General features: G+C 44.9%; 1 protein-coding gene across 2 annotated transcripts; it reads left to right on the top strand.

Annotated features, from left to right (window-relative positions):
• The first annotated feature begins 1,426 nt into the window (after window positions 1–1,426).
• On the top strand, window positions 1,427–23,263 carry DET1 (DET1 partner of COP1 E3 ubiquitin ligase). 2 transcript variants are annotated; one of them, XR_006818855.1, is made up of 5 exons: window positions 1,427–1,532; window positions 7,618–8,710; window positions 11,653–11,840; window positions 17,414–17,575; window positions 19,453–19,586. XR_006818855.1 is itself a non-coding variant. In XM_046010215.1 (5 exons), exons 2-5 carry the CDS (start codon window positions 7,628–7,630, stop codon window positions 22,762–22,764), a joined length of 1,653 nt encoding a protein of 550 aa, XP_045866171.1. In that variant the 5' UTR covers window positions 1,427–1,532; window positions 7,618–7,627; the 3' UTR covers window positions 22,765–23,263. The 2 variants fall into 2 exon arrangements, 1 of the variants encoding a protein (XP_045866171.1); XM_046010215.1 differs by lacking the exon at window positions 17,414–17,575 and adding an exon at window positions 22,575–23,263 and having other exon boundaries at window positions 19,453–19,644.
• Window positions 23,264–23,782: the final 519 nt, after the last annotated feature.

A 23,782-nucleotide genomic window follows, 5' to 3' on the forward strand; every position in this document is an offset into this window, starting at 1 on the left:
ATACTGTGGGAGAGAACCCTGGAAAAGGGGAGATGAAAGTCCTGGTCACAGTCTCAATTCTGTTGCTTGTGTTCCTATGAACTTGTACTAGTCATATCCCTTCCAGGGTCTCAATTTCATCATGGGTGGGTTAAGGGATTTGATCTTGAGTAACTGCAGTAACACTTTACTGAGCATCTATGGCATTCCAGGCGGTGCCAGGCACTTTAAGTATAACACCTCTAATTTTTTTCAGTAACCTCACTAAGCAGCAAATCTTCATTTCCCAGAAGAGAAATGAAGACTCTGCAGTCAGTACCTGAGAACAATCAGCCTGGAAATGTCAAGACCGTTCCAAGAACCCACCCTGTTTCCTCTTAGCCACGTACCCTTCCTGAATCTGTGTCCTCATCTGTAAAGGCTAATTAGCATTCCTTCCTCCTAGGATTGCTGTGAACAATGTGGACGGAGACCCTCACTCACGGACTGAATCCTTACTGAGCACCGACAAGATGCCAAACCCTATTGCGGGCGAAGGTAGAGGACAAGACAAAATCCCTGCCCTCACGGAGTTGACTTTCTAGAGGGGGAAGGGAAACAGAACAAAGAAAGACACTTGCGCGGGTGCCCACGCGCACACACACACCGGGTAATATCATAGAGTGATGAATGCTAACAAAAAGTAGCCTGAGGGACGCCTAGGTAGCTCAGTCAGTTAAGCGTCTGTCTGCTTTCGTCTGGGGTCAGGATCCCAGGGTTCTGGGATGGAATCCCCCATTGGGCTCCCCTGCTCCGCAGGGAGCCTGCTTCTCCTTCTACCTGCTGCCCCTCCCTCCGTGTTCTCTGTCTTGCTCTCTGACAAGTAGATAGATAAAATCTTAAAAAAACAAAACCAAAAAACAGAAGTAGCACGAAGTGGCAGTGGAATGAGAACAATCCGAAGCAGTTACATGCGCCCAGAACTGAATGATCTGAAGGAGGCCGACGGTGGGAAATTTGGGGGCAGGCTGTCCAAGTAAAGGTTATGGGACTAGGTTAACGCAAAACTTTTCTGCACTTCCACTATGGGCCAGCAACTGTATTGGGCAGAATGTTCGGGGGGTGGGGTACATTCCGGTGGTCCAAGGGCTCACTGCGCAGGAGCGGATCGATCCTCCGCCAACGAAAGGGCGCATCTAATCAAGAGGTGAAACAATTTTTATCCTGTTTTTGCAAACGTGTCCAGCAGGCGCAGAGGCATTACTTTAAGAGATCACTGACATGCCCACGTTAGGGTTCTGGGTTCATTTTTTCCCTCAGAGTTACTGGGCTCCTGTGGCTTCGATTCCCCCTCCGGACACCAGGGTGCGCTGGAATACGCTCAGTGTCCGCTGACGCCGCCGCACTCTCCCCACACCTTCTCGCTGCACCGCACTTCCGGTGGCAAGCGGAAGCGGGGGCTCGCAGCCGCGGGTGCCGGGGCCGGAGGCATGGCGGGGGCGGGGCTGGGGGAGGCGCGTGCGGAGCAGGCCGGGGGGTTCTTCTCCCCGGCCCTTTGAACAAGGACCGTACAGGTGAGGACTTCTCCTTTTTTGGCCGGGCTTCCAAACCCGTCAGGCCTTCCCCGAGGCCTTCCTGCGTTCCCGCTGTGGGGCGGCCCCCTCCCCGCAACACGCCAAGGCCCCGCGGCTCCCGCCCTCCCTGTGCGGTCCCTTCCCATGGAGGCCCCGCCCCGGGCTTCTCTTTCCGGGGGCGCCCCCTTGGGGGGGGGTGTGCCCGCCCCTTGGTCTCCCCTTACTGCTTTGGAAGGCGTCAATGCGACTTGAGGGGTGTGTGCGCCAGCCCTTGTGGGGAAGCTGAGACGCAGCAAGGGGAAAAGGACTCATAGTGCCACACGAGGAGCGAGTGGCCCCATTCAGCCAGGCTTTCTTCTTTCATTCATAAATAACGTACCGAACGCGTACGAGGGGCCAGCCCCCTTGCTGGGCTTTCTGTCTAGGGAGTACGGTGTAGTGGGGAGTCAGTCATTAAACACACAACCGTGCAAGTAAAGGCAGTTGCGCGCATTGTGGCACTTCCTATGGAGAAGACAAACGGAGAAGTAATGGGGAGGCCTGCTGCAGAGACAAAGATCAGAGAGATGACGCTTGGGCTGCAACTTGAGAAACTATGCAAGGGCCCGGGGAAAGACGTCCTAGGCAGAGGGAACACCTCCTGTGGATGTCTGAGTTAGCCAAGAACTTGGCGTGAGGCCGGTCCAGCGTACAGGAAAGGAGGCTTAAGATGTGTCCAGGAGGGTGATGGGGAGGACGGAAGATGTGTGCTGGTCATGGGCTCACCATTAGTGTCCCAGGAAAGACTGACGTGCAGAGACAAAGTTACAAGGATGACATGTGTTGTGAAGGAGAGATGTGGCTCTTAAGTTGGTATTTGAGCTAAGGGGGAGGTGAAGGAAGACTTCTCTGAGGAGGAGATAATTAGGTTGATGTCTGAAATTGGAGTTAGCAAAGGGAGGAGAAGAGCTTTTTTAGACATCAGTTAAGAGCAAGTGCCAAGCTTTGGAGGCAGGAGGTGGGATCCCTGTTGAAGAAGTGGTTCGAGTTAGTGGGAAAAGATGGGGTTGGAGAGGCAGAGCTGAGACCTTTGAGCACCTGGCTGGCGTGTTAAAGGTTTTGATTCTGATCATAAAGATTGGTTGGAACATACTTTCCTGTTCTAATCCATAGTGGAAAGGGCATGGTCACAAAAGCATTTGGAAAGATCATTGGCTCTTGCAAGGAGTGGGTTTAGGTAGGAAGCTGATGCAGTATCGCAGGCGTGAAATTATAAAAGTTGGGATAAGGGTACTGGCAGGTTGTGGCAGAGGTAAGTGGAAGATTAGAGGGCTATTTAGTAGGAGAGAAAACCTCCGGAGTTTGATGACTGATCAGGGGGCGGAGGGAAAGAGGTATCAAGGAGGACAGTCAGGTTTCTGGTTCCTGATAAGCAGGAGAGTAGCTGGGCCATTCACTGGACTAGGGGAGCTGGGAGAGGGCCAGCTTTTGGGAAAATAACATCAGTTACTCTGACTCTTTTTATAATAATTCTCACCCTGACTAGAAGGGACTGTCTTTCTTTCTTCCTGGAAATAATTTTACTTATGTTTTGGAGAAAGAGAGAGAGAGAATAAGAGAGAGAGCACAAGCGAGGTGGAGAGGCAGAGGGAGAAGCAGACTCCCAGCTGAGCAGGGAGCCCAATGAGGGGCTTGATCTCAGGACCCCAGGATTATGACCTGAGCCGAAGGCAGGCGCTTAACCAACTGAGCCACCCAGGCACCCTAAAGGGAGTTTCATTTCATACTTTTTCTACAATGTTTGAATTTTTATGAGCGTGTATTATTTTTAAATCAGAATAATAGAACCAGTTGAAAGAGCCTTAAATAACTTCACCATATCTCTAAAAATCACTGTTGTGTGATATGAAATAGTGTGTGTGGAGGGAAAGGGAGAGAGAGTGTGCATGCTGAGAGAAGTGTTAGGAAATTCAGTGAGGATTTTCTGTATAATTTGGAGCTGAAGTTAACAGGTCCTCAACTCCACTTACCCTACCCCCTCACACCTTTCATACCAGTTTCTGGTATCTTTGCCTTTTTTTTTTTTTTTTTTTTTTTTTTAAGATTTTATTTATGTGGGGGCGCCTGGGTGGCTCAGTGGGTTAAAGCCTCTGCCTTCGGCTCGGGTCATGACCTCAAGGTCCTGGGATCGAGCCCCACATTGGGTTCTCCGCTCAGTGGGGAGCCTGCTTCTCTTCCTCTCTCTCTCTGCTTGCCCCTCTGCCTACTTGTGATCTCTGTCAAATAAATAAAATCTTTTAAAAATAAATAAATAAATAAAAAGATTTTATTTATGTGAGAGAGAGAGAGAGAGCGAGCGAGCACGCACACATGAGACAGGAGGAAGTCAGAGGGAGAAGCAGGCTCCCCATGGAGCTGGAAGCCCGATGCGGGACTTGATCCTGGGACTCTGGGATCATGACCTGAGCCGAAGGCAATCGCTTAACCAGCTGAGCCACCCAGGCGCCCCTGGTGTCTTTCCCTTAAGAAGACAAATCAGAGAATTTAAGATTGGGCTATATAGTGTGCATCAGTTTTCTTAGAATTAAGCATCTATTTTGCTTCATATGATCAGTGGCTCTTTCTAAGTTGAACGGCTATAGTATACTTGATCCCACTCAGCAGTTTGTCTGCTAGTTGGTGTCTCGTGCTAGTCCTCCCATTTCCGGGCCTTATCTGCTTTTGTCTTCCCATTCTGGTCACCCTGACTCCAGCCCTCATCTTAGGTTGGCTGGGTTGCCCTTGGCAGGGATTGAGTGAGGCAGTTTTGTATGCTCTTTGGTGTTTGGAAATGCTTAAATCTTAATAATGTGTTTTTTAGGCTGTATTACAGTAACTGCAGCAACAATGTCACTGTTAACATGGAGTAGCTGTGTGAAATTCAGTGTTTGTCGTTTGGATATGGAGGACGTTGCTCACTTTTTCATGCCAGGGTCCTTTGAGAAAACTTAGGAGAGGGATCGCTTTTACATTCCAGTGCCGGGAAGAGCTGTGCTGCTGCTAAGCCTCTCTTAAGTTTCTATCTTACTGGCTGTGCAGATTCTGTAACTGATTGCTTTTTCCTTTTTGCTTTGCTTGGAAAAATCAAGGCCAAATTAGAATCTTGGCAGTTCTTCAGGTCTACATGGTACGCATTTCTCTGTACATCTGGCTTCATCTTACCCTCCTGCCTTAGTATTCTCTTCACGATGATTGTTTCCTAATAAAAGAAAAAAAACTCTGAGTAAGCTCAAATAATACTTTAAAAGTATATGTGATCTTTAAAGAATGACGGTACAGTGAATGCTGATTTAAGAAAAAATACTACGTCAGAGCTGCCAGCATGTCCCAATCCCCATCCCATTCCTTACTTCTTACAGGCAACCACTGTTCTGAATTTTATGTTTGTAATTCCTCTGTTTTCTGTAATTGTATACCATATATATCGATCGCTTTAAACTAGAAATTGTTTGAAGCTTATATAAAGAGAGTCACACAAAATGATTCTGCTACTTGCTTGCTTCAGGCATTGTTGTGTTCTGAGGTTGACTTCGTAGTTATGTATAATTGCAGTGCACTGATTCGTTGCTTCGTAAGATTCCACTGCATGGATATGCCTGGAAGAATCCATCTAGTCTTCTGTTCCTGGGCATTTGGAGTGTGGTCAGTTTTTGCTGTTGCTAACAGTCCAGCTGTAGACATTCATGTCATTCATGTGCAGACATTTGTCTAGATCAGAGTTTCTCATCCTTAGCACAGTTGACATCTTGGTGTAAACGTGGAGGGCTGTCCTATTCACTGTAGGATGTTTGGCAACACCCCTGTCTTCTATTTGCTGGACACTCATAACATCCCTCCTTTCCAAGTTAGGACAACCAAACGTCTCCAGATGTTACAAAATTGCTCCAGTTAGGAACCGGTGCTCAAGAGAGGCTGATGTGAGGGGCAAGACACTAAGTATTTCAGGCTTATGGGCCATGTGGTCTTTGGTCTCAACTAACCATCTGTATATGCCTTTGTAGGACAAAAGCAAAGCATAGGTAATATGTAAATGAATGGGAATGGCTGTGTTCCAATAAAACTTTATTTACAAATAAACAGGCAGGCAGACAAGATTTGGCCTGGGGACAGGCAGTAAGCACGCTATTGCTGCAGTCTAGATCAGTGGGAAATATATCTTCACCCGGGACCTATAATTCATATATATAATTGAAACATGTTTCATGAAATAGTATTTGCCCGTATTTTTCATTTTATTCCACTTTTTAAAAAGTCAATTATATCCACTAAATTGATTTCAAGGCCTCATTAATGAGGTGTGACTAGCAGTTTGAGAAATTTAGGGTGGTCAGTCATGGAGGTATGCACATCCTTAACTTGATTAGACAGTATCTATACTTGGGTAAACACTTTGAATCCCTTTTAGAAGGCGACAGTATAAACAAATACCACATTATGTGTTATGTTTTTATGTCTAAAATATAGATGGAGAAGTTACTCCGTGCTTAAAATGTGTAATAGCTGGTGTGGTGTGGAGGGACATGTAAAGTGTTTTCTAGTCTGGCTCCAGTCTTCTTTTCTGGGCTTCTCTTTTATCGCTCACTCTGTGCTTCCTGGGCTCTAGCCACTTGGGATTACTCTGCTTCCCAAATGTATCATGCCACACTCTTCCCCAGTGTATTTTTTAGGCTTCCTTCTTTCTGAAATGCTCCTCTTTTACTTTGCCTAGTGAATTCTTGATCCTGCAAGGCCCGTGTTGGAATGTTGCTCCATTCATTCATTTACCATGTTGCTGAGCCCTTACTGTGCCTCAGGTACTGCCTAGAGTGGTGGGATTCACCTCGAGTTGGGCAGGGCCCCTGGGACTGGTGTGTGGTGACAGATACTTGTAATGTAAACAAGATAATTTCACAACATGACCAGGGCTGAAGAAAATAAAATCGGGTAGAATGAGAGTTGATATGAATGGGAAGATAGGGAAAAATCTGAAGAGTTGCTTTTTTAGCTGAGATTTGACTGTTGACCCGGAGGCAGCAGTTCAAAAACATTGTTCTGCTTCCTTCTGGTCTCCGCGGTTTCTCAAGAAATCCAGACATTTGAATTGTTCCCCTCAAGGTAATATATCATCTACCTGGTTGCTTGTGAGATTTCTACTTTGTGTTTTAGTTTTTAAGTTTGACTGTAGTGTGTCTGGGCATGGATTTCTTTGGGTTTATCGCATTTGGGGTTCTCTGAACTTCCTGAATCTTGGGTTTACATCTGTGAGGGTTTGTTTCTGGATTCTCTGTTCTATCCCATTGGTATATTTGTTTTTATGCCAGTACCACAATTTTTTTTAACTACTTTGGCTTTGTAATATGTTTTGAAATCAGAAAGTCTGAGTCTTCCAACTTTGTTCTTTTACAAAATTGTTTTGGCTGTTTGGGGTTCCTTGAGATAACATGTGCATTTTAGGATAAATTTTTCTATTTTTTAAAAACAATTGGGATTTTGTTAGGGATTGCATTGAGTTTATAGATTGCTTTAGGTAGTATGGATATTCCCCCCGCCTTTTTTTAAAGATTTTATTTATTTGAGAGAGAGAAGGTGAGAGAGATCACAGAGGGGGGAGAGGGAGAAGCAGACTCACTGCTGACTGAGCAGAGAGCCCGATGTGGGGTGGGCTCCAGGACCCCAAGATCTTGACCTGAGCCGAAGGCAACCACTTAACTAACTGAGCCACGCAGGTGCCCAAGGTAGTATGGACATCTTAACGGCTGGTAAATACATTTCTTTAATGAACGTGCATGAGATGTTACTCTTACACTGAACAAATTTCATGTATTTCTGTGTTTATTCTGTTGAATATTCCCAACAGCTAAGAGTGCTTTGAAGGTGTTCCTAGTGAATTAGGTCCTTCCCTCAAACCTGTTTTTGAATCAGAAATATCAGGACTGTTTTCTGACTGTGATCTGGGAAGGAGAAATGCTGATCACTGTCACCCTGTGAGCTGTTAGGTCCAGGATATCAGGAGGAAAATCGCTTTGACTTGTGTATATTTATGTTTTGGTCAATTCTGTTTTGCTTTCTTGACTTCTTTTCCATGCAGAGATGTGATAATGGATCATCATGTTTCCACTATCAAACCTCGAAGAATCCAGAACCAAAATGTCATTCACCGCTTGGAACGGCGGCGAATCAGCTCAGGCAAGGCAGGCACCCACTGGCATCAGGTCCGAGTGTTCCACCAGAATGTCTTCCCCAACTTCACGGTCGTCAATGTTGAAAAGCCTCCGTGTTTCTTGCGTAAATTCTCGCCTGATGGGCGCTACTTTATTGCTTTCTCTTCAGACCAGACCTCTCTTGAGATCTATGAGTACCAGGGCTGCCAGGCAGCTGAGGACTTGCTGCAGGGCTCTGAGGGGGAGATCCTGTCCAATGGCAATGACCAGCGGTCAGTCAACATCCGCGGCCGGCTCTTCGAACGCTTTTTTGTCTTGCTGCATATTACCAACGTGGCCGCCAACGGGGAGCACCTGAACCGGGAGTGCAGCCTCTTCACTGACGACTGCCGCTGTGTCATCGTGGGCTCAGCGGCCTACCTCCCGGATGAGCCGCACCCTCCTTTTTACGAGGTTTACCGGAACAGTGAGTCCGTGACCCCCAACCCCCGGTCCCCCCTGGAGGACTATTCCCTTCACATCATCGACCTTCACACGGGCCGCCTGTGCGACACCCGCACTTTCAAGTGTGACAAGGTGGTCCTGTCCCACAACCAAGGGCTGTACTTGTACAAAAACATCCTGGCCATCTTGTCGGTGCAGCAGCAGACGATCCATGTCTTCCAGGTGACTCCCGAAGGCACTTTCATTGATGTGAGGACCATCGGCCGCTTCTGCTACGAGGATGACCTCCTCACGGTGTCAGCCGTTTTCCCGGAGGTGCAGCGGGACAGTCAGACGGGCATGGCCAATCCTTTCAGAGACCCCTTCATCAACTCCCTGAAACACCGGCTGCTCGTGTACCTGTGGCGCCGGGCGGAGCAGGACGGGAGCGCGATGGCCAAGAGGCGCTTCTTCCAGTATTTTGACCAGCTGCGGCAGCTGCGCATGTGGAAGATGCAGCTTCTGGATGAAGACCATCTGTTTATCAAGTACACCAGTGAGGACGTGGTGACCCTGCGGGTCACAGACCCGTCACAGGTGGGAAGTGCTCTCGGGCCCTTTCCTCCCCCAGCCCCTCGGGAAAGCGGGAAGGAAGGTTTCTCTTCTTGCCTATGGCCAGCCTCTCAGGAATTCCCATTTTTCGTGCTCTTGAATTTTTGTTAGCCTAGGCCTCAGTCTTAAAATAGCTCCAATTGTCTCTGGCCACATGGACAAATGGAAGCTAAATCACAAGTCATTGGCATGGGAGTGGTCAGCTCTGTGATTGTTACCCTGATTCTCCTGCAGAGCGTTTTCAGTTCCCTTGAGAAAGAAGCCCAGGTGCTACAAGGTCAGAGTTTGGACCTCCGGTGGGTAATCCGGCCTTGACTTTGTGAGCCTGTGCTCGTTGATCTGCTTTAGTTTTAGGGAGGAGAATGAGTCCACCATACCAAAAAATTTTTCTTTTCTTTTAAGATTTTATTTATTTGACAGAGAGAGACACAGTGAAAGAGGGAACACAAGCAAGGGGGTGGGAGAGGGAGAAGCAGGCTCTGAGCAGAGAGCCTGATGCAGGGCTTGATCCCAGGACCCTGGGATCATGACCTGAGCTGAAGACAGACGCTTAATGACTGAACCACCCAGGTGCCTCCCCTGCCAAAAAAACTCTAAAAATTTGGCCTTTCCTGCTTAAGTGGTTAATTTCATTATACTTCTTCGCAGAATCCATAGGAGGTAACTAATAGGTAAGTTCATCTGGCAGTTAAGTTTTATGACTTTATACTGACCTTGCCCGTATGCTGGACCATAGGCTGTAGAGCAGTGAAAAGATTAAAAGAAAGCCCAAACTTCTGATCCCCCAAGTGAATCATCAGGACTGCAGATCCTAGGGTATTTCAGTATGGATGAAAGATCTTGGAGAGGAGAGAGCTGTTTCGCAGATGGGAATCAAGTGGTGTTAAGGGCACAGAAAGCTCACAAGACTCTTGGGTTGGAACACCATGTTGAAATTCAGGCTGTTCTGGGGCATTTCTCTTTGAGAAGCTCTCCACTTTAGTGTTGGTCGAGTAAGAGACCTACTTTTCTCTACCCTTGCCCCCTGTTCTGTTTTCAGAATGTCTCCTTAGATAGGAGTTTGGGGATTCAGAATAGAGAGGAAACCAGTCAGCCACAAAGAAGGCTGTCTTGTATCTCTCGCTGACTTGCATTTGATTCTGAGAGAGACTGTGCAGGACACTGTTCCTAAGACATTACCAGCCATCCACAGTAAAAGGCTTTCCAGTATCTTTCTTCTGAATCATCGGTTGTATATTCTAAAAAAGGTGGGTGGTGGGGAATAATATGGTTGGAGATTAGTTTTTCTGGGTTATTTTCTTTCCTGTTAATGACAAAATTATCCATTGAGCCATCACATATGAGAATCTCGTCCATCTTATGTGTCATAGAAGATTGGCAGTGACACCCTTGACTTCTGTCCCCTTCTGTATTTTTCAGTCTGCCCTGGAGGGAAGGCTAGTAACATTTGTGTAATTTTATATTCATGTAATTATGGTGCATCCTGGTGGAGCCCTGATAAGGTCAAAGTGTTGTCCAGGTCTATAGAAAGGACACGAGTCAATCTTTTATTTAGGTTTGAGCTATAATTACCTTTGTCATTTGGAGGGAATAAATTGTCTCTGACAGCCGCATTTGAGATTATCCTTCTTCCCTTTGCTAAAACATGACCCACTTATTTCTGGTAGTTCTAATAAATTGTGGCAAGACGCAGTACTGGTGCTCAGTGTTTTGCTTACAGAGCTTGTAAACTTTAAACCCAGTTTGCCCTAGTTGTCCTCCCGCCTCCTTCCCCAGTTTACTATGATCGCTTCCAATAAGGTTAATGAGAAAAAGTGCATCTACACACAAAGCCTTGCTAATATTATGGGTCTTATTCTCAGGTTACTCTCCAGCCTCTTTAATTTGCAGCCATATTTAATTTTCAGGTGACCGCGAAAGTCATGTAATGAAAGCTCAGGGAAGGACTAATGACTAGTAAAACAGGTGGGCCATGTGGCTCCAGGAATTGATGACTTTAACTCCATTGTAGGAGGGGGAAGTACTAATCCTAACGTTCTGAAAACTTCTGGAGTCCTGTTGAAAGCTTGCAGATTGGGTCCCATTACCACATTCATTGGGACAAAAACCAGGGGTTCCTGGAGCTTTCTTGTTAGGCAGGGCAGAACACTGGTGGTGTAGAGGGCTGGTCGCCCGGGGGCCCATTCAGAGAAAGTAGTGACTTGGCCACCTATGGCATTTGAATGCTTTTCAGTTTCCCCCTCTGATCTTAATTGCTACAATCTCAAATGTGTCTTCCAAATGCTCTTGGCCGAAAGAATATTTACGAAGAAAGAAAAGGAAAATGCCTCCCTGATTTTTCATTTGTTCAGCAGCAGTTCCCTGCTTGGTTGCAACTTGCCTGGGCAGTTTTAGGACACAGTGTACTTCAGGTGTCTCTCTGCATGATAGAAATCTTAAGAGGAAAAATAAATGTCCCTACATTGAACTTTCGACTGTACATATACAAGAGAAAATAATTTGTCAACAGGCAGCTACAGCTACCAATCACTTTCTCAGCAGGGAGGAAAATTAAATCTGGCATTTTAAAAAAGTGCTTTTTATTTCAGGTTGGGTTAGGGAACAAGTCAGGAATAAATACTAGGAAGAAAAAGTGTTGAATTTGCAGAGTCAGAAATGGAAGATTGGAAACCTTTCTACACATACACACAGGCTAGCTCAGTAATCCTAACAGCACAGATGTGGTGGGAGACCCGGCAGTACTGGCCATGACTGATGGCCCGTGATTGATAAAGTGCACTGAGGCTTCCTCCTCTCCCAGAACCACCGGAGCCGTGTTTGAAGCTAGTGTGGGAGCGGAAGTGTTTGCTTGTTTCACTTGTTGGAATTTTCAACCAAGGCGTGGCAGTGTGCCCACCTGCCTCACAGGTCTCTCTGTTCTTCTGCAGGCGTCGTTCTTCGTGGTGTACAATATGGTGACAACAGAGGTGATTGCCGTGTTTGAGAACACATCGGATGAGCTTCTAGAGCTCTTCGAGAACTTCTGTGACCTCTTCCGTAACGCTACCCTACATAGTGAAGTCCAGTTTCCCTGCTCAGCTTCCAGCAACAATTTTGCAAGGCAGATCCAGCGCCGGTAAGCTCTTCCACCAGCCTTAACAGGCCTTAGTTTTTCTTTAGCCAGTTCCCTGGTGTTAGGCCAGTAGTCATGTCCTCCAAAAAACCATTCCTGTATTCTCTGTGCCCTTCCCGCTTTGGTTTGGTCTGCCTGTTGTAACCCCTTGGGTCATCCTGAACTTCTGTCTGTCAGCACCTGTAGAATTACTTGTGCGTTACCTCCGATTCGTCCTAGAGGAAGGAGAGCTGTGTGAGAGCTGCTGAAGGAGAGACCGCGTCGTTATTGTCTGTTGCTGTATTCTCATGATGTACTGTCAAGCATTTAAGTATTTTTTTGAGTGAGTGACCAGGGAAATAATTTTAGAACTTTTGGTTAAACACGATGTGTTGAACACGTGCATTTATCTCTGCTCCACCCTGTCCCCCTGCGAAAGTGACAATAAAGGAGGAAGATGTATAGATACCACAAGAGCCAAAGCAAATGGGAGAGGAAAGGCACTGGAGACAGGAGATGATTATCAACGGGGGAGAGATCTGAATCGGTGCTGGGAGCTGAGAAGCTAATTGACCACCAGTAACTTGACACCAACTTGGCACACTTCAGAGAACAAAAGCTTAAGACTAAAGAGCTTAGCCATCAAGAAACAACTTGCCTTGCCAGAGAAATCTGGAAGGGGTTGGGGAATTGGAAGCCCTAGGTACGTCTGAAGAGACCTCTGATGGGTAGGCCTCAACAGGAGGATGGGGTGAGGGTCTGGAAAGGAATAACCAGGCCCTCTAGCCCCCTTCTCTAAGCCTGTCTCTTCACCACCTCGTCAGAAGGCTGGAGCTTTATTCACTGGAGAAACTGAACCATGTAGGCTCTGGTTTCATGTTCATGAGGCACAGTGGAGGTAGGGATGAGATTCATCATGATAAAAACAAGAATTAAGTGAAAACCAACAAAACTGAAGGTGAGATTCCTGTCCCCTTTATCAGACTGGACAGGCAGGCTTATACTCCTCAGGGAGGACGTTTGAGATTTTTTCTTCGGGAAACTGACTAACCCAAAGAAGAGACCTTCAGATACTCATACTTAGAGTCCCTCCACCAACACCTGCGTCATCCTAAATTAATACCCCCCATCAGCCAGGTCTTCCTGTGAATCAGTTTCAAATGTAATTATCTGAGTACATCATTGTGAAATGAATGGTTACCTTGGGCCGTTGGCCCAAGCTGAATCCTACTCTAGTCAGTCAGTGCCTTATTGCACGCCACGTACTAAATTGCTCCCCCAACTCTAGCCAGTTAGGGAAAATATCTGCTTTAAGTTTCAAGATAGGTCAGACCAGAGTGAACAGATGACTCAGAGTAAGCATTGCTGCCGCTGGAAGAAATGAACAAAAATACACTAATGCGTGGTCTCATCTTTATATAAGGGTAGTACTCAGTTATAAATAGATGGATATTGGTTTTCAGACAAGTTACTTGCCTTTTCCTTTTTCTCTGGTTTGCACAAATTTTCTGCCTTACGAGCATTTCTTTTCAGTACAGAAGGATTTTTAGAGGCAGGACCTGGATCAGAATTTGCTTTTTTCATCTTGGAATATATTTTCTTCTTTTATTTTTATTATTTTTTTAAAGATTTATTTAATTTGAGGGTGGTGGAGGGGCAGAGGGAGAGAGAGAATCTTAAGCAAACTTTACACTTGAGTGTGGAGCCCAGTGAGGGGCTGGATCCCACAACCCTGAGGTCAGGACCTGAGCCAAAGCCAAGATGCCCCTGACTTTTTTTCTTCTTTTTAAAAAAGATTTTATCTACTTATTTGTCAGAGAGAGAGCCAAGCAGGGGAGGTGGCAGGCAGAGCAGGCAGAGGAGGCAGAGAGGAGAAGCAGTCTCCCCGCCAAGCAAGGAGCCCGACCCAGGACTCGATCTCAGAACTCTGAGATCATGACCCGCGGCACCGGCAGACACTGAACCGACTGAGCCACCCAGGCATCCCTGAATTTTCTTTTAAATGAGCTTTAAAATCAGGCAGATCATTATCAACTAATTGCATAGCTGGGTACAGCTGCCCGAGAGAAAGTATAAAAGAAGTCACTGTAAGGTAAACTCCCATGAGGGTAGAGATTTTAGTCCGTTACATTCACTGCTGTACCTGTAGCCCCCAGGCTAGTGTCTTCCATGTGGAAGAAGCTCATTACGTGTTTGTTGAAGGAATGAACTCACCCAGTAATTAGAGGAGGCTGCTTTTTTGAGAGTTCTTTCAGAATGCATCTAGAATTAAGTGAAATTGTAGGAAGTCTCAGGAGGAGAAAATAAAAGTTGATAAGAAAGGCGGAGTTCCAGCTTTGTGTCATACCACTGGAGGATTTTGACAACTATAGATATCCTCATGCCTTCATTTTTTAGTTGCTCTTAAAATTCTTTTGCTGTTAAGTTGTAATAATTATAGAAAATGCAATTTTCAGTGTATATTTGATACTGGCATTTAGGGGCGCCTGGGTGGCTCAGTTGTTAAGTGTCTGCCTTTGGCTCAGGTCATGATCCCGGAGTCCTGGGATCTGGAGACATCGGGCTCCCTGCTCCACGGGAAGCCTGCTTCTCTCCCTCTCCCACTCCCCCTGCTTGTGTTCTCTCTCTCGCTATGTCTCTCTCTGTCAAATAAATAAATAAAATCTTAAAAAAAAAATTGGTTTTTAAAAATAAAATTATTACAAGTCTTTTTTCCCCAGCCAGTTATATTGAGATATAACTGGCATATAACGTTGCATAAGTTGATGATGTATAACCCAGCACTTTTATTTTTATTTAATTAATTAATTAAAAGTTTTATTTATTCATTTGACAGAGAAAGCGTGACCACAAGCAGGGGAAGAGGCAGGTGGAGGAGGGAGAAGCATGCTCCCTGCTGGGCAAGGAGGCAGATGCAGGGTTCCATCCCAGGACCCTGGGATCATGACCTGGGCTGAAGGTAGATGCTTAACCCACTGAGCCACCCAGGTGCCCCAACTCAACGCTTTTAAACATAACCTGGGGAATCCAGATGCCATAGTAATTTGGTATTCAGTATTTGATATAAAAAGGAGGGAGCAAATTATACCAGTACTCTTTGAAATTTTACATTGTTTCCTCTTTTTCTTTTTTTAAGACTTTATTTATTTATTTGACAGAGATCACAAGTAGGCAGAGAGGCAGGCAGAGAGAGAGGGGGAAGCAGGTTCCCCGCTGAGCAGAGAGCCTGATGCGGAGCTCGATCCCAGGACCCTGAGATCAAGACCGGAGCCCAAAGCAGAGGCTCAACCCACTGAGCCATCCAGGCGCCCCTACATTGTTTCTTCTTATGTTCAAATTCATGTATCTGTTTTATCTCCCCCACAGAACTGTATCGTAATGTAACATTTCATTAAGGATCTTGTCATGATTTGGTGCATTGAAAATATAATGTTTATATAAGTTGGAATTATTTTTTATTTCTTATGAACACAGGGCTCTAAAATGCTCATTTTTACAGTCTCCAGTCATCTTTCAGTAAAAATAAATGAATGTGGATCCATTGTAGGTTAGAGTAAATGTTCAAGAAAAAAAAGAGGGACCCCAAGGATCGTGAGTTACTTAAGGAAAATCTTTATTTTGAAAGAGACCAAAGTAAAACAAACAGTAGAAAGAATAAAGGAATAACACTGCAATCACTGAAATAATTGATGCTATAAAAAAGAAACATTCCTAGAACAGGAACTTAAACTTTGTTAGGTATAGGTGAGGAATTCTCCAAGAAAATAGAGTAGGGGCACCTGGGTGGCTCGGTGGGTTAAGGCCTCTGCCTTCAGCTCAGGTCATGATCTCAGGGTCCTGGGATCGAGCCCTGCATAGGACTCTCTGCTCAATGGAGCCTGCTTCCCTTCCTCTCTCTCTGCCTGCCTTTCTGCCTACTTGTGATCTCTGTCAAGTAAATGAATACAATCTTAAAAAAAAAAAGAAAGAAAGAAAATAGAGTAAACTGATAAAAATAGGAAAATGGGAGAGAAACGATGAAAAGAAATTAGAGAATTTGCCCAGGACATCCAGTATCTGGTTATTTCCACAAGGCGCAGTAGAGAAAATGATAGGGAGGAAATCATATAAATATAGTTTTCCAGCCCTGAAGAACATCAATTTCGAGATTGGCGGGACCTTTCAGTGGTGTGCTGGGACTGGCTCATGCTGGCTCATGAGAGCCTGTTTGTTAAGCTTTTAGGAATTTTTGCAAGCTATTGCTAAATGTGGTCATTATTGAAAACTAATTATTTTGGGGGTGCCTGGGTGGCTCAGTCAGTTAAGCATCTGCCTTTGGCTCAGATCATGATCCTGGAGTCCTTGAATTGAGCCCCATGTCGGGTGCCCTGCCCAGTGGGGAGTCTGCTTCTCCCTCTCTCTCTCTTCCTCCCCTGCTCGTGTTCTCTCTCTCATGCTCTCTCTCAAATAAAACCTTTTTAAAAAAATCATTTTAACTTAAAAAAATATTTTAACTTAAAAATATTTTGTAGTTATTTTACTACTTATGCTTTTGGGTGTATTTGTATCCGTTTTATCTGCGTGGTGAAAATATTACCTGGTGATGTGCCGCTGCTCATCTTGCGACAGCTCCACATTCAGCGGAGTCATCTTGGTACCTTGAAGTTGACCTAAAAGGTCCCTAGAAGTACCTTTTACAGCAGGAGGATTTACAGCACAGAAATTGGCAAGTGCTGCAAAACATGGCTCATGCCCCCAGATAAATAATTACCTAGCTTCATCAAATACCTAATGAAAAAGAGACCTCAGATATACTGAGGCATATCATCATAAAATTTTGGAACATTGAGGGAGCACCTAGACAACTCAGTCAGTTGGGTGTCCACCTCTTGATTTTGGCTCAAGTCATAGTCTCAGGGTTATGGGATCAAGCCCCACATTGGGTTCCATGTGGAACCTGTTAGGATTCTCTTTCTCCCTCTGCCCCTCTCCACTCACGCTTTCCCTCTCTCTTGCAAATAAATAAATCTTTTAAAATGAGGTTTGGGAACATTGGGGATAAAGAGAAGATGGTAAAAACTTGCAGAAAGAACATACATTTCACATGGTAAAATATAAGTCATCAGAATAGTATTGGACTTACCAGTAATAACACTGAAAGCTTGAAGCCAGTAAAATCATGCCTTCAGAATTCTGTGAAAAAAAAAATGATTTCCAATCTAGAACATTGTATCCAGTAAGGTGGAATAAGACATTTTCAGACATGAAAGTTCTCAAAAAAAATTGCCTTTCATGTACCTTTCCTAAGGAAGCCTCTGGAAATTGTATTTTCCACATAAACCACAAAAGTGTGGTTTGGGAAATAGTCTGAAACTGTGTAGTTCGGGGGGAACTGATGGTTTAGGAAAAGGTGGGGAAGAATTGATGAAGTGCAGGAGAGGTTGCGGGACCTAGTACTGGAGGTTCAGGAACTAGGAGGCCATGGTGCTGGAAGGATAATCTCTGTGAATTTAGAGGTCCCCGTGAACTGGGAGAGGCATAACTGGGCAGAGTGACAGTGAACCAGGAGTTAAACGCCAGAAGACGTCCCAGGGATAACTGCTTCATCCTTTTGTCAGTGGACCCGGAGAGCGGAGCCGGTGGTGCCGCTGGGGAAGACCAGCTGCTTCAGCCAAGAGACCGCCCTGGAGGCTGTGACTTAGGATCATCATGCAGCCGTGGGCCAGCCCCCAGCGTTTGAAGCCAGTGAGCCAGGCAAGGCGGAGTCTGGATTATGAAAGGTAGTACCAGATCTCGGCTGGAAAGGAGCTGCAGACCTGAGAGCCCAGAGTCTTTGATTCTAACTCATTCAAAAGGGAAAGAAAGAAGTTCTCTTTGGCCCAAGATTTAATTTGGTGATTTACACTGAGGCTGTGAAAATTACTGTCAAGAGGAGTAACTGAAAAGCAGTATTGAGAGCTAAGCTTTCTTCGGGGGAAACAGAACTGTTGGTGTCCGTCCAGCATCACAGGTTAACGGTGAAGGCAAAAATCCGAACCCATCTCCTCAAGCTTTCTGGTCTCCACAGAGTTGGGAATGTTCAAGTTTTAAAATTTATTTCATTAGTTTTCATTCCATTAATTTCAGGGATGAGATGTTCTATTTTCTCCCTGGACTAAAAAATTATTTCCCTTTAAGTTTTAAACCGTATGATAGGGACGTCTGCCTGGGTGGCTCAGTTGTTAAGCGTCTGCCTTCGGCTCAGGTGGTGATCCTCGTGTCTCGGGATCGAGCTCCACATGGGGTTCCTGGCTCAGCAGGAAGCCTGCTTCTCCCTCTCCTACTCCCCCTGTTTGTGTTCCCTCTCACTGTCTCTCTGTCAAATAAATAAAATCTTTAAAAAATATATGATACGCTTTGATACAGAGATTTTTAAAACTGCATTACTGATAGTTGACGTTCTTTCTAAGAAACTATGGACAGTGAAAAAGAAGAAAAACATCAAAATGTGATCACACAAATGCAATTATCATTTAGATACATTTCTGCCAGTCTTTTTTTAGGCCTAATTTTTTTTTTAAGATCATGCTCTGAGCCAAACGCAGATGCTTAACCGATTGAGCCACCTAGGCGCCCCTTTTTCTTTGATTTTTTAATCATACTGTGTGTACAGACTGTAGCCTGTTTCTTTTACTTACCATTATGATAAACATTTCCTCTGTAACCATATAATCTTTGGATATTGTAATTTTCATTAGGTTTTTAATTTTCTGTCAGTTTATCATTATCATAAACAATACTGTATTGAATGCACAGGGATTTTTCTGCGTGTGGGATTGCTTCCTTAGGGTAAATTTCTAGAAGAGTAGAAATATTTGGTCAAAGGGTGTTAAATTTAGTATTCTTGACAGTTGTGAGAAATAATTGCTCCGTTGTTACTGTTACTCAAAGTAAATGAGATTTGTGACTCTGTGTCCATGTTACTATTCTTTAGGTACTGATGTTTTTGAGGGAGTACAGGCAGCGAGCTCCCAGACTTGAAACAAGGGATGAGTGTTTTTTCGAAAGTTTTGATGAAAGTTGACTTACAACTGATTCCAAGAAGTCAGAGAGAGGGGCGCCTGGGTGGCTCAGTGGGTTAAAGCCTCTGCCTTCGGCTCAGGTCATGATCCCAGGGTCCTGGGATCGAGCCCCACATCGGGCTCTCTGCTCAGCAGGGAGCCTGCTTCCCTTCCTCTCTCTCTGCCTGCCTCTCTGCCTACTTGTGATCTTTCTCTGTCAAATAAATAAATAAAATCTTTAAAAAAAAAAAAAAAAAGTCAGAGAGAGGCTCCTCTCCTCCACGCATTCCCTGCTCTCTGTAACTCCTTTTTAATGCGAGCTGAGACTGCCATTTGGGGAGAAGTGTTGTCATAGAATAGTTACACTTACTGAAAACTTGTTTAGAGAGTCTATGTTAATTTTTCTAAAGTGATTCAGTGTTCTCACTTCAAGTTCTGTTTTCCAGTTTTTGAGAATGTTTGTAGCCAGGCAGGATGTGTGGGAGTCCTGACGTCCTTCATTATCTGGATTTCTATTTACAGAATGAGTTGTTTGTAGACATGTTTTATCGATCTGAGATCCAAGGCAGCTTTGCGAGCCGGCTAATGTAGCCTTCCTCACTGGTGCTTTGTTTTAGGTTTAAAGACACTATTGTAAACGCCAAATATGGAGGTCACACAGAGGCAGTGCGCCGGCTGCTGGGTCAGCTCCCCATCAGTGCCCAGTCCTACAGCGGGAGCCCCTACCTTGATTTGTCTCTCTTCAGCTATGATGACAAGTGGGTGTCTGTCATGGAGCGACCCAAGACTTGCGGAGATCATCCTATCAGGTACATGATCCCTGCTCCAGCGGCTAACTGCCCACGGGCTAAAGATGGCCTTCTCTCTCTGTCTCCCCTTGAACCTCATTCCACTGCGACCGTGCCCACTGGGACTCATGGGTTGATTGGAAGGACAGGCTGTTTTTATAATGTGACGAGTGCTTTTGATCATGTAGGTTCTAGTCTCATACATTAAGTAGTTCTGCTCTTTGCTTCTCATCAAAACATCCGATTCAGGTAAGTGTTGTTCCCTTTTAAAGGTACCCAGGGTAGGAAACCACATACCGTTTCATAATAGTGTATATAGTCTAGACTTTCTAATTTTATTTCACTCAAATTATTTTATCCCCTCATGTTACCTAGTAGAAAATATAGCAGAGATAATTTGGGAAACAAGCAGCTTTTGGAGAAACACATGCGTCCTCACATGAGAAATTTTAGAATGTGGACTACTGTGTTATTGCTTGAACCTGGAAAACTAAGCCAGTCCTTCCCTCACAGATGTCCACTCCACAGACATCCCCCCCCCCGCCCCCGTTTCTCCGTGTTGGGAGCCTGTGTTTCGTGTGCTATGTTAGATACCAGGGAGAGGAACTGGTACCATCACCACCCGTGGGGTAATTTCAGCGGAGGTGTATTCCTGGAACCCTTAGCTGGAGAGTGGAAGGCCTTTTTCATATGGAAGCAGTGTTAGGTAGTGTTTCACTACCTAGGTAGTGCGTCCTAAATAGGCTTGTGTAACACATTCTGAACAGTTAATCATCGCTCGTAGTATTTCCTTTGGGAAATAATCATGTTCCAAAAACCCGTTGACTTTTTTTTTTTTTTTTTTAATCCTAGAAAGTTTTAAACATATAAAACGTGGAAGGGTATAATGAACCTGCACTTACCTACCACCTAGTTTTAACAGTTATCAGGTCATGGTCAATGTTGTCATCTCTTTCTTACCCCCCCCCAACTGCCACTCTTGATTATTCTGAAGCAAATCCCAGATTTTATAGCATTTTACTCACATATATTTTGGCATGAATTTCTAAAAGAATAAAGTCTTAGAAAAATATATCCTCCATACCATTACTCTGTCCTAAGAAAATTCTGAAAATTTTGTGACGCCCACCAAGTACCTAGTTTTCACATTTTCCTGTTGTCTTGTGAATATTCTTTTTATGGTTCCATTTGTTCCTATCAGGATCTAAACAAGGTTTACACAATGCATTAGTTGCTACTCCCTCATATCCATTTTATTCTAAAGGTTCTGCTTCCCTCTTCCCTTCCTTGCAGTGAAATTTTCCTGTAGTGTTGCCCACATTTGGAGTCTGCTCGTACATCGCCGGAGTAGTGTTTACGATTTTTCTCATTCGTGTACATTTCCTGTGAACTGGTAGTTCGATTTAGAAGTTCAAACAACTCACTTTACCTTACAAGCCCTTTGTGAGTTGGAGACTGTGGGTGAGGTGAATGTGGTTTTCGCACAAAAAAGCGCATCACGGGCCTTGTTTGGTATTGTCAAGGTAGTATGAGATACATTCCTCTCCTTTCTGACTTGCCTTTCTAAAATGAAAAGAGAGTAACCTAAGTTACAATTTGGAAATGGCTATTGCCTCTGACCAAAGGGGTTTTTCACTTTTAATTTAAAGTGAGCAATGGGAGGATATTAAAGGCATTAGAAGAGGAGATGCCATGACGTGAACACCTGTATTGTGTGTTCCATTCTAGTCTTTGTTAGTACGCATGTTCACATGTATGTTGTAGTCCTGGTTAGCATTGTCCTGTGTAGCCTGCTTTTATTTTAGAAACATTTCTTCGTGTCATTCCATAGTCCTCAGAGTTACCGCCCAGTGACGGCCTGTCACTCCCTCAGTTAGATGTCCCGTCACTGAGGCTTTATTCCGTCTTGTGTTTTTACCCAGGAGCTGTGCTAGAGTTGCAGTCTTTATTCATATCACTGTGTCCTCCATTTAAATTAAGTTCTGATGATATACATTCGTGGAAATGGGATTATTGAGTCAGAGGCCATGAATATCTTTATGTCTACCATATGGTTGCTTTCCAAAAGGGAAGTTATAGAGCTTTGTAATTCAGAGCACTTCATTTTCTAGGACTTCCCCTACCTAGTTCAGCCCCAACTCCACTAAACGTCTCTAGTTCCTGATACCCGAGGACGTTTATCATGCGTATGGGAAAATGACTTTAATTATGGGGATGAATGGAAGTATTAGATGAAAAATGAAAAACTCTTAGTATTTCCTTTTTGTGTGTGAAAAAGAACCTTCTGAGAGAATTTATTCTTAAATCTGAAAAACTCAAATACGGGCCAAGATCTGCGCTGTCCTGGATAGTAGCCACTCACCACATGTGGTCGAGCTCTTAAAATGTGATTAGTCCATGCTGAGATGTGCTCGCGTGTCACATCCGATTTCAAAGGCTTAATACAAAAAAAGGAATGTGAAATACCTCATTAATATTTTTTACCTGGGTTATAGGTGGAAATGATAATATTTTGGATACCAGTATTGGGATAAATAAAAAATATATCACTAAAATTAATTTCACTTTTCTCTTTTTACCTTTTTTAACGTGGCTACCTGGAAATTTAAAAGCATTCATGTGGCTTGCATTTCATTTCTAGCCCTAGCCTAGGCAGTCTTGGGGCAGTTTTTCTGGAAAAGGTGAGGCTGTAGTTAAGGCTTTAACTGAGGGTCATCTTGGGAAAGAGATGACCCAGTGACTCAGGACAGCTCAGGAAAACTCATAGTCACCTTGGCCATAAAGCGAGCTGCCCAGAGAAAGGTGGTTTTGCGTTTCTGATAACCTGGGGCTGACGTAAAAGGCGGTATCGTAGGATTAAATAATGAGTTGCCGCGTCCTCGTGCTGTGCAGGTTACAAGATGGTGGTGACTATCTGTACCATCTTCTCTTTCTCTCCTTCTTCTGTGTAGGTTCTATGCCCGGGACTCTGGTCTGCTCAAGTTTGAGATCCAGGCAGGCTTACTGGGCCGCCCCATCAACCACACCGTGCGACGCCTTGTTGCCTTCACCTTTCATCCTTTTGAGCCTTTTGCTATTTCAGTGCAGAGGACTAATGCTGAGTACGTTGTCAACTTCCATATGCGACACAGCTGCACGTAGGTGCCTGACCAAAGCCCAGTTATCTGGTCTTCCAAGACATTGCTCCCTGCTTATGCCGGTGGACGCCGAAGCCGAAGCTCCTGGCTGCAGCTTTGTCGGATCCAGACTGTTGTACCCGAGGGGGGAGAGCCAGAGAGAGGAGCGAGGGTGGCTCAGCCTAACGGAATTGTTATCGTATCCAAATACTGATGGATTGAAAGTCCCCTGGTCTTTCCCCAATGGGAATATCCAGCATTAATTATGTCCATTTAATTTTTGTCGTATTTTGCATTTTATTGCTTTGAAGATGAAAGCATTACCCCGTTCCCTTTGCTGTTTGTTCTTTGGCATTATGGTCTGTTTTGGCATTACGGCAGTCTGAAGCAGGGATGTCTTATTGACTCACGGGAACTGTGTATATCCTTTCCCTGTGGCCGACAACGGGGCTGTCTTTATTAAAAAAAAGAAGAAGAAGAAGAATAAAGCCTTGGTATTTTCTTACTTAAATGTATCCCATTTGTTGATTGCCTTGTGTCCTTACCTCACCAAATGCTTTTCACCTTATGGGTTCTAGGAGGGACTGTGAAAGGGGTCAGGGGCAATGACTCCAGTGGCCACCCTTGGGAGAACTTAGTGGTGTGTGCCAGCGTGCAGGGATGTTCTCGGCCAGGACTGTTTCCTTCCCTGGGGTTTTCTCCTGGTAATTGTTATAGCTGGAGAACTGGGCATAATTGCACATTGTCATGAGGAAGCATGCTCCCATCTGTACCATCTGTGTCGTGCGGGTGGAGGAGTGAGTAATTCTCTCTGGCCACAGCAGATACAAACACTGTGTAGCACGTACAGCGATTGGGGAGTGAGAGCTGGCAGGCTCCTGGCGTCTCTAGAGAGATCCGACTGGTTGTTCCTGGACAGCTAAGCCATCACAGCTCCTACAGACACCTGCTGGCCCCCAGCCAACCTCCTTCTGTATGGTTTCAGCCCGTGATCTCCAGCGGCCCCATCAGGCTGTTTATGCTTCATCTGCATAACGTATAAA

Source organism: Meles meles, chromosome 6, assembly GCF_922984935.1.
Source record: "Meles meles chromosome 6, mMelMel3.1 paternal haplotype, whole genome shotgun sequence".
Taxonomy (NCBI): Eukaryota; Metazoa; Chordata; class Mammalia; order Carnivora; family Mustelidae; genus Meles; species Meles meles.

Excerpts from the sequence above, each read along its gene's own strand:
- DET1 (XM_046010215.1), top strand. The coding sequence starts at position 7,628 with ATGGATCATCATGTTTCCACTATCAAACCTCGAAGAATCCAGAACCAA. Across the intron at positions 8,711-11,652 it reads GGGTCACAGACCCGTCACAG|GCGTCGTTCTTCGTGGTGTA; the intron begins GTGGGAAGTGCT and ends GTTCTTCTGCAG. Across the intron at positions 19,645-22,574 it reads TGCGGAGATCATCCTATCAG|GTTCTATGCCCGGGACTCTG; the intron begins GTACATGATCCC and ends TCTTCTGTGTAG.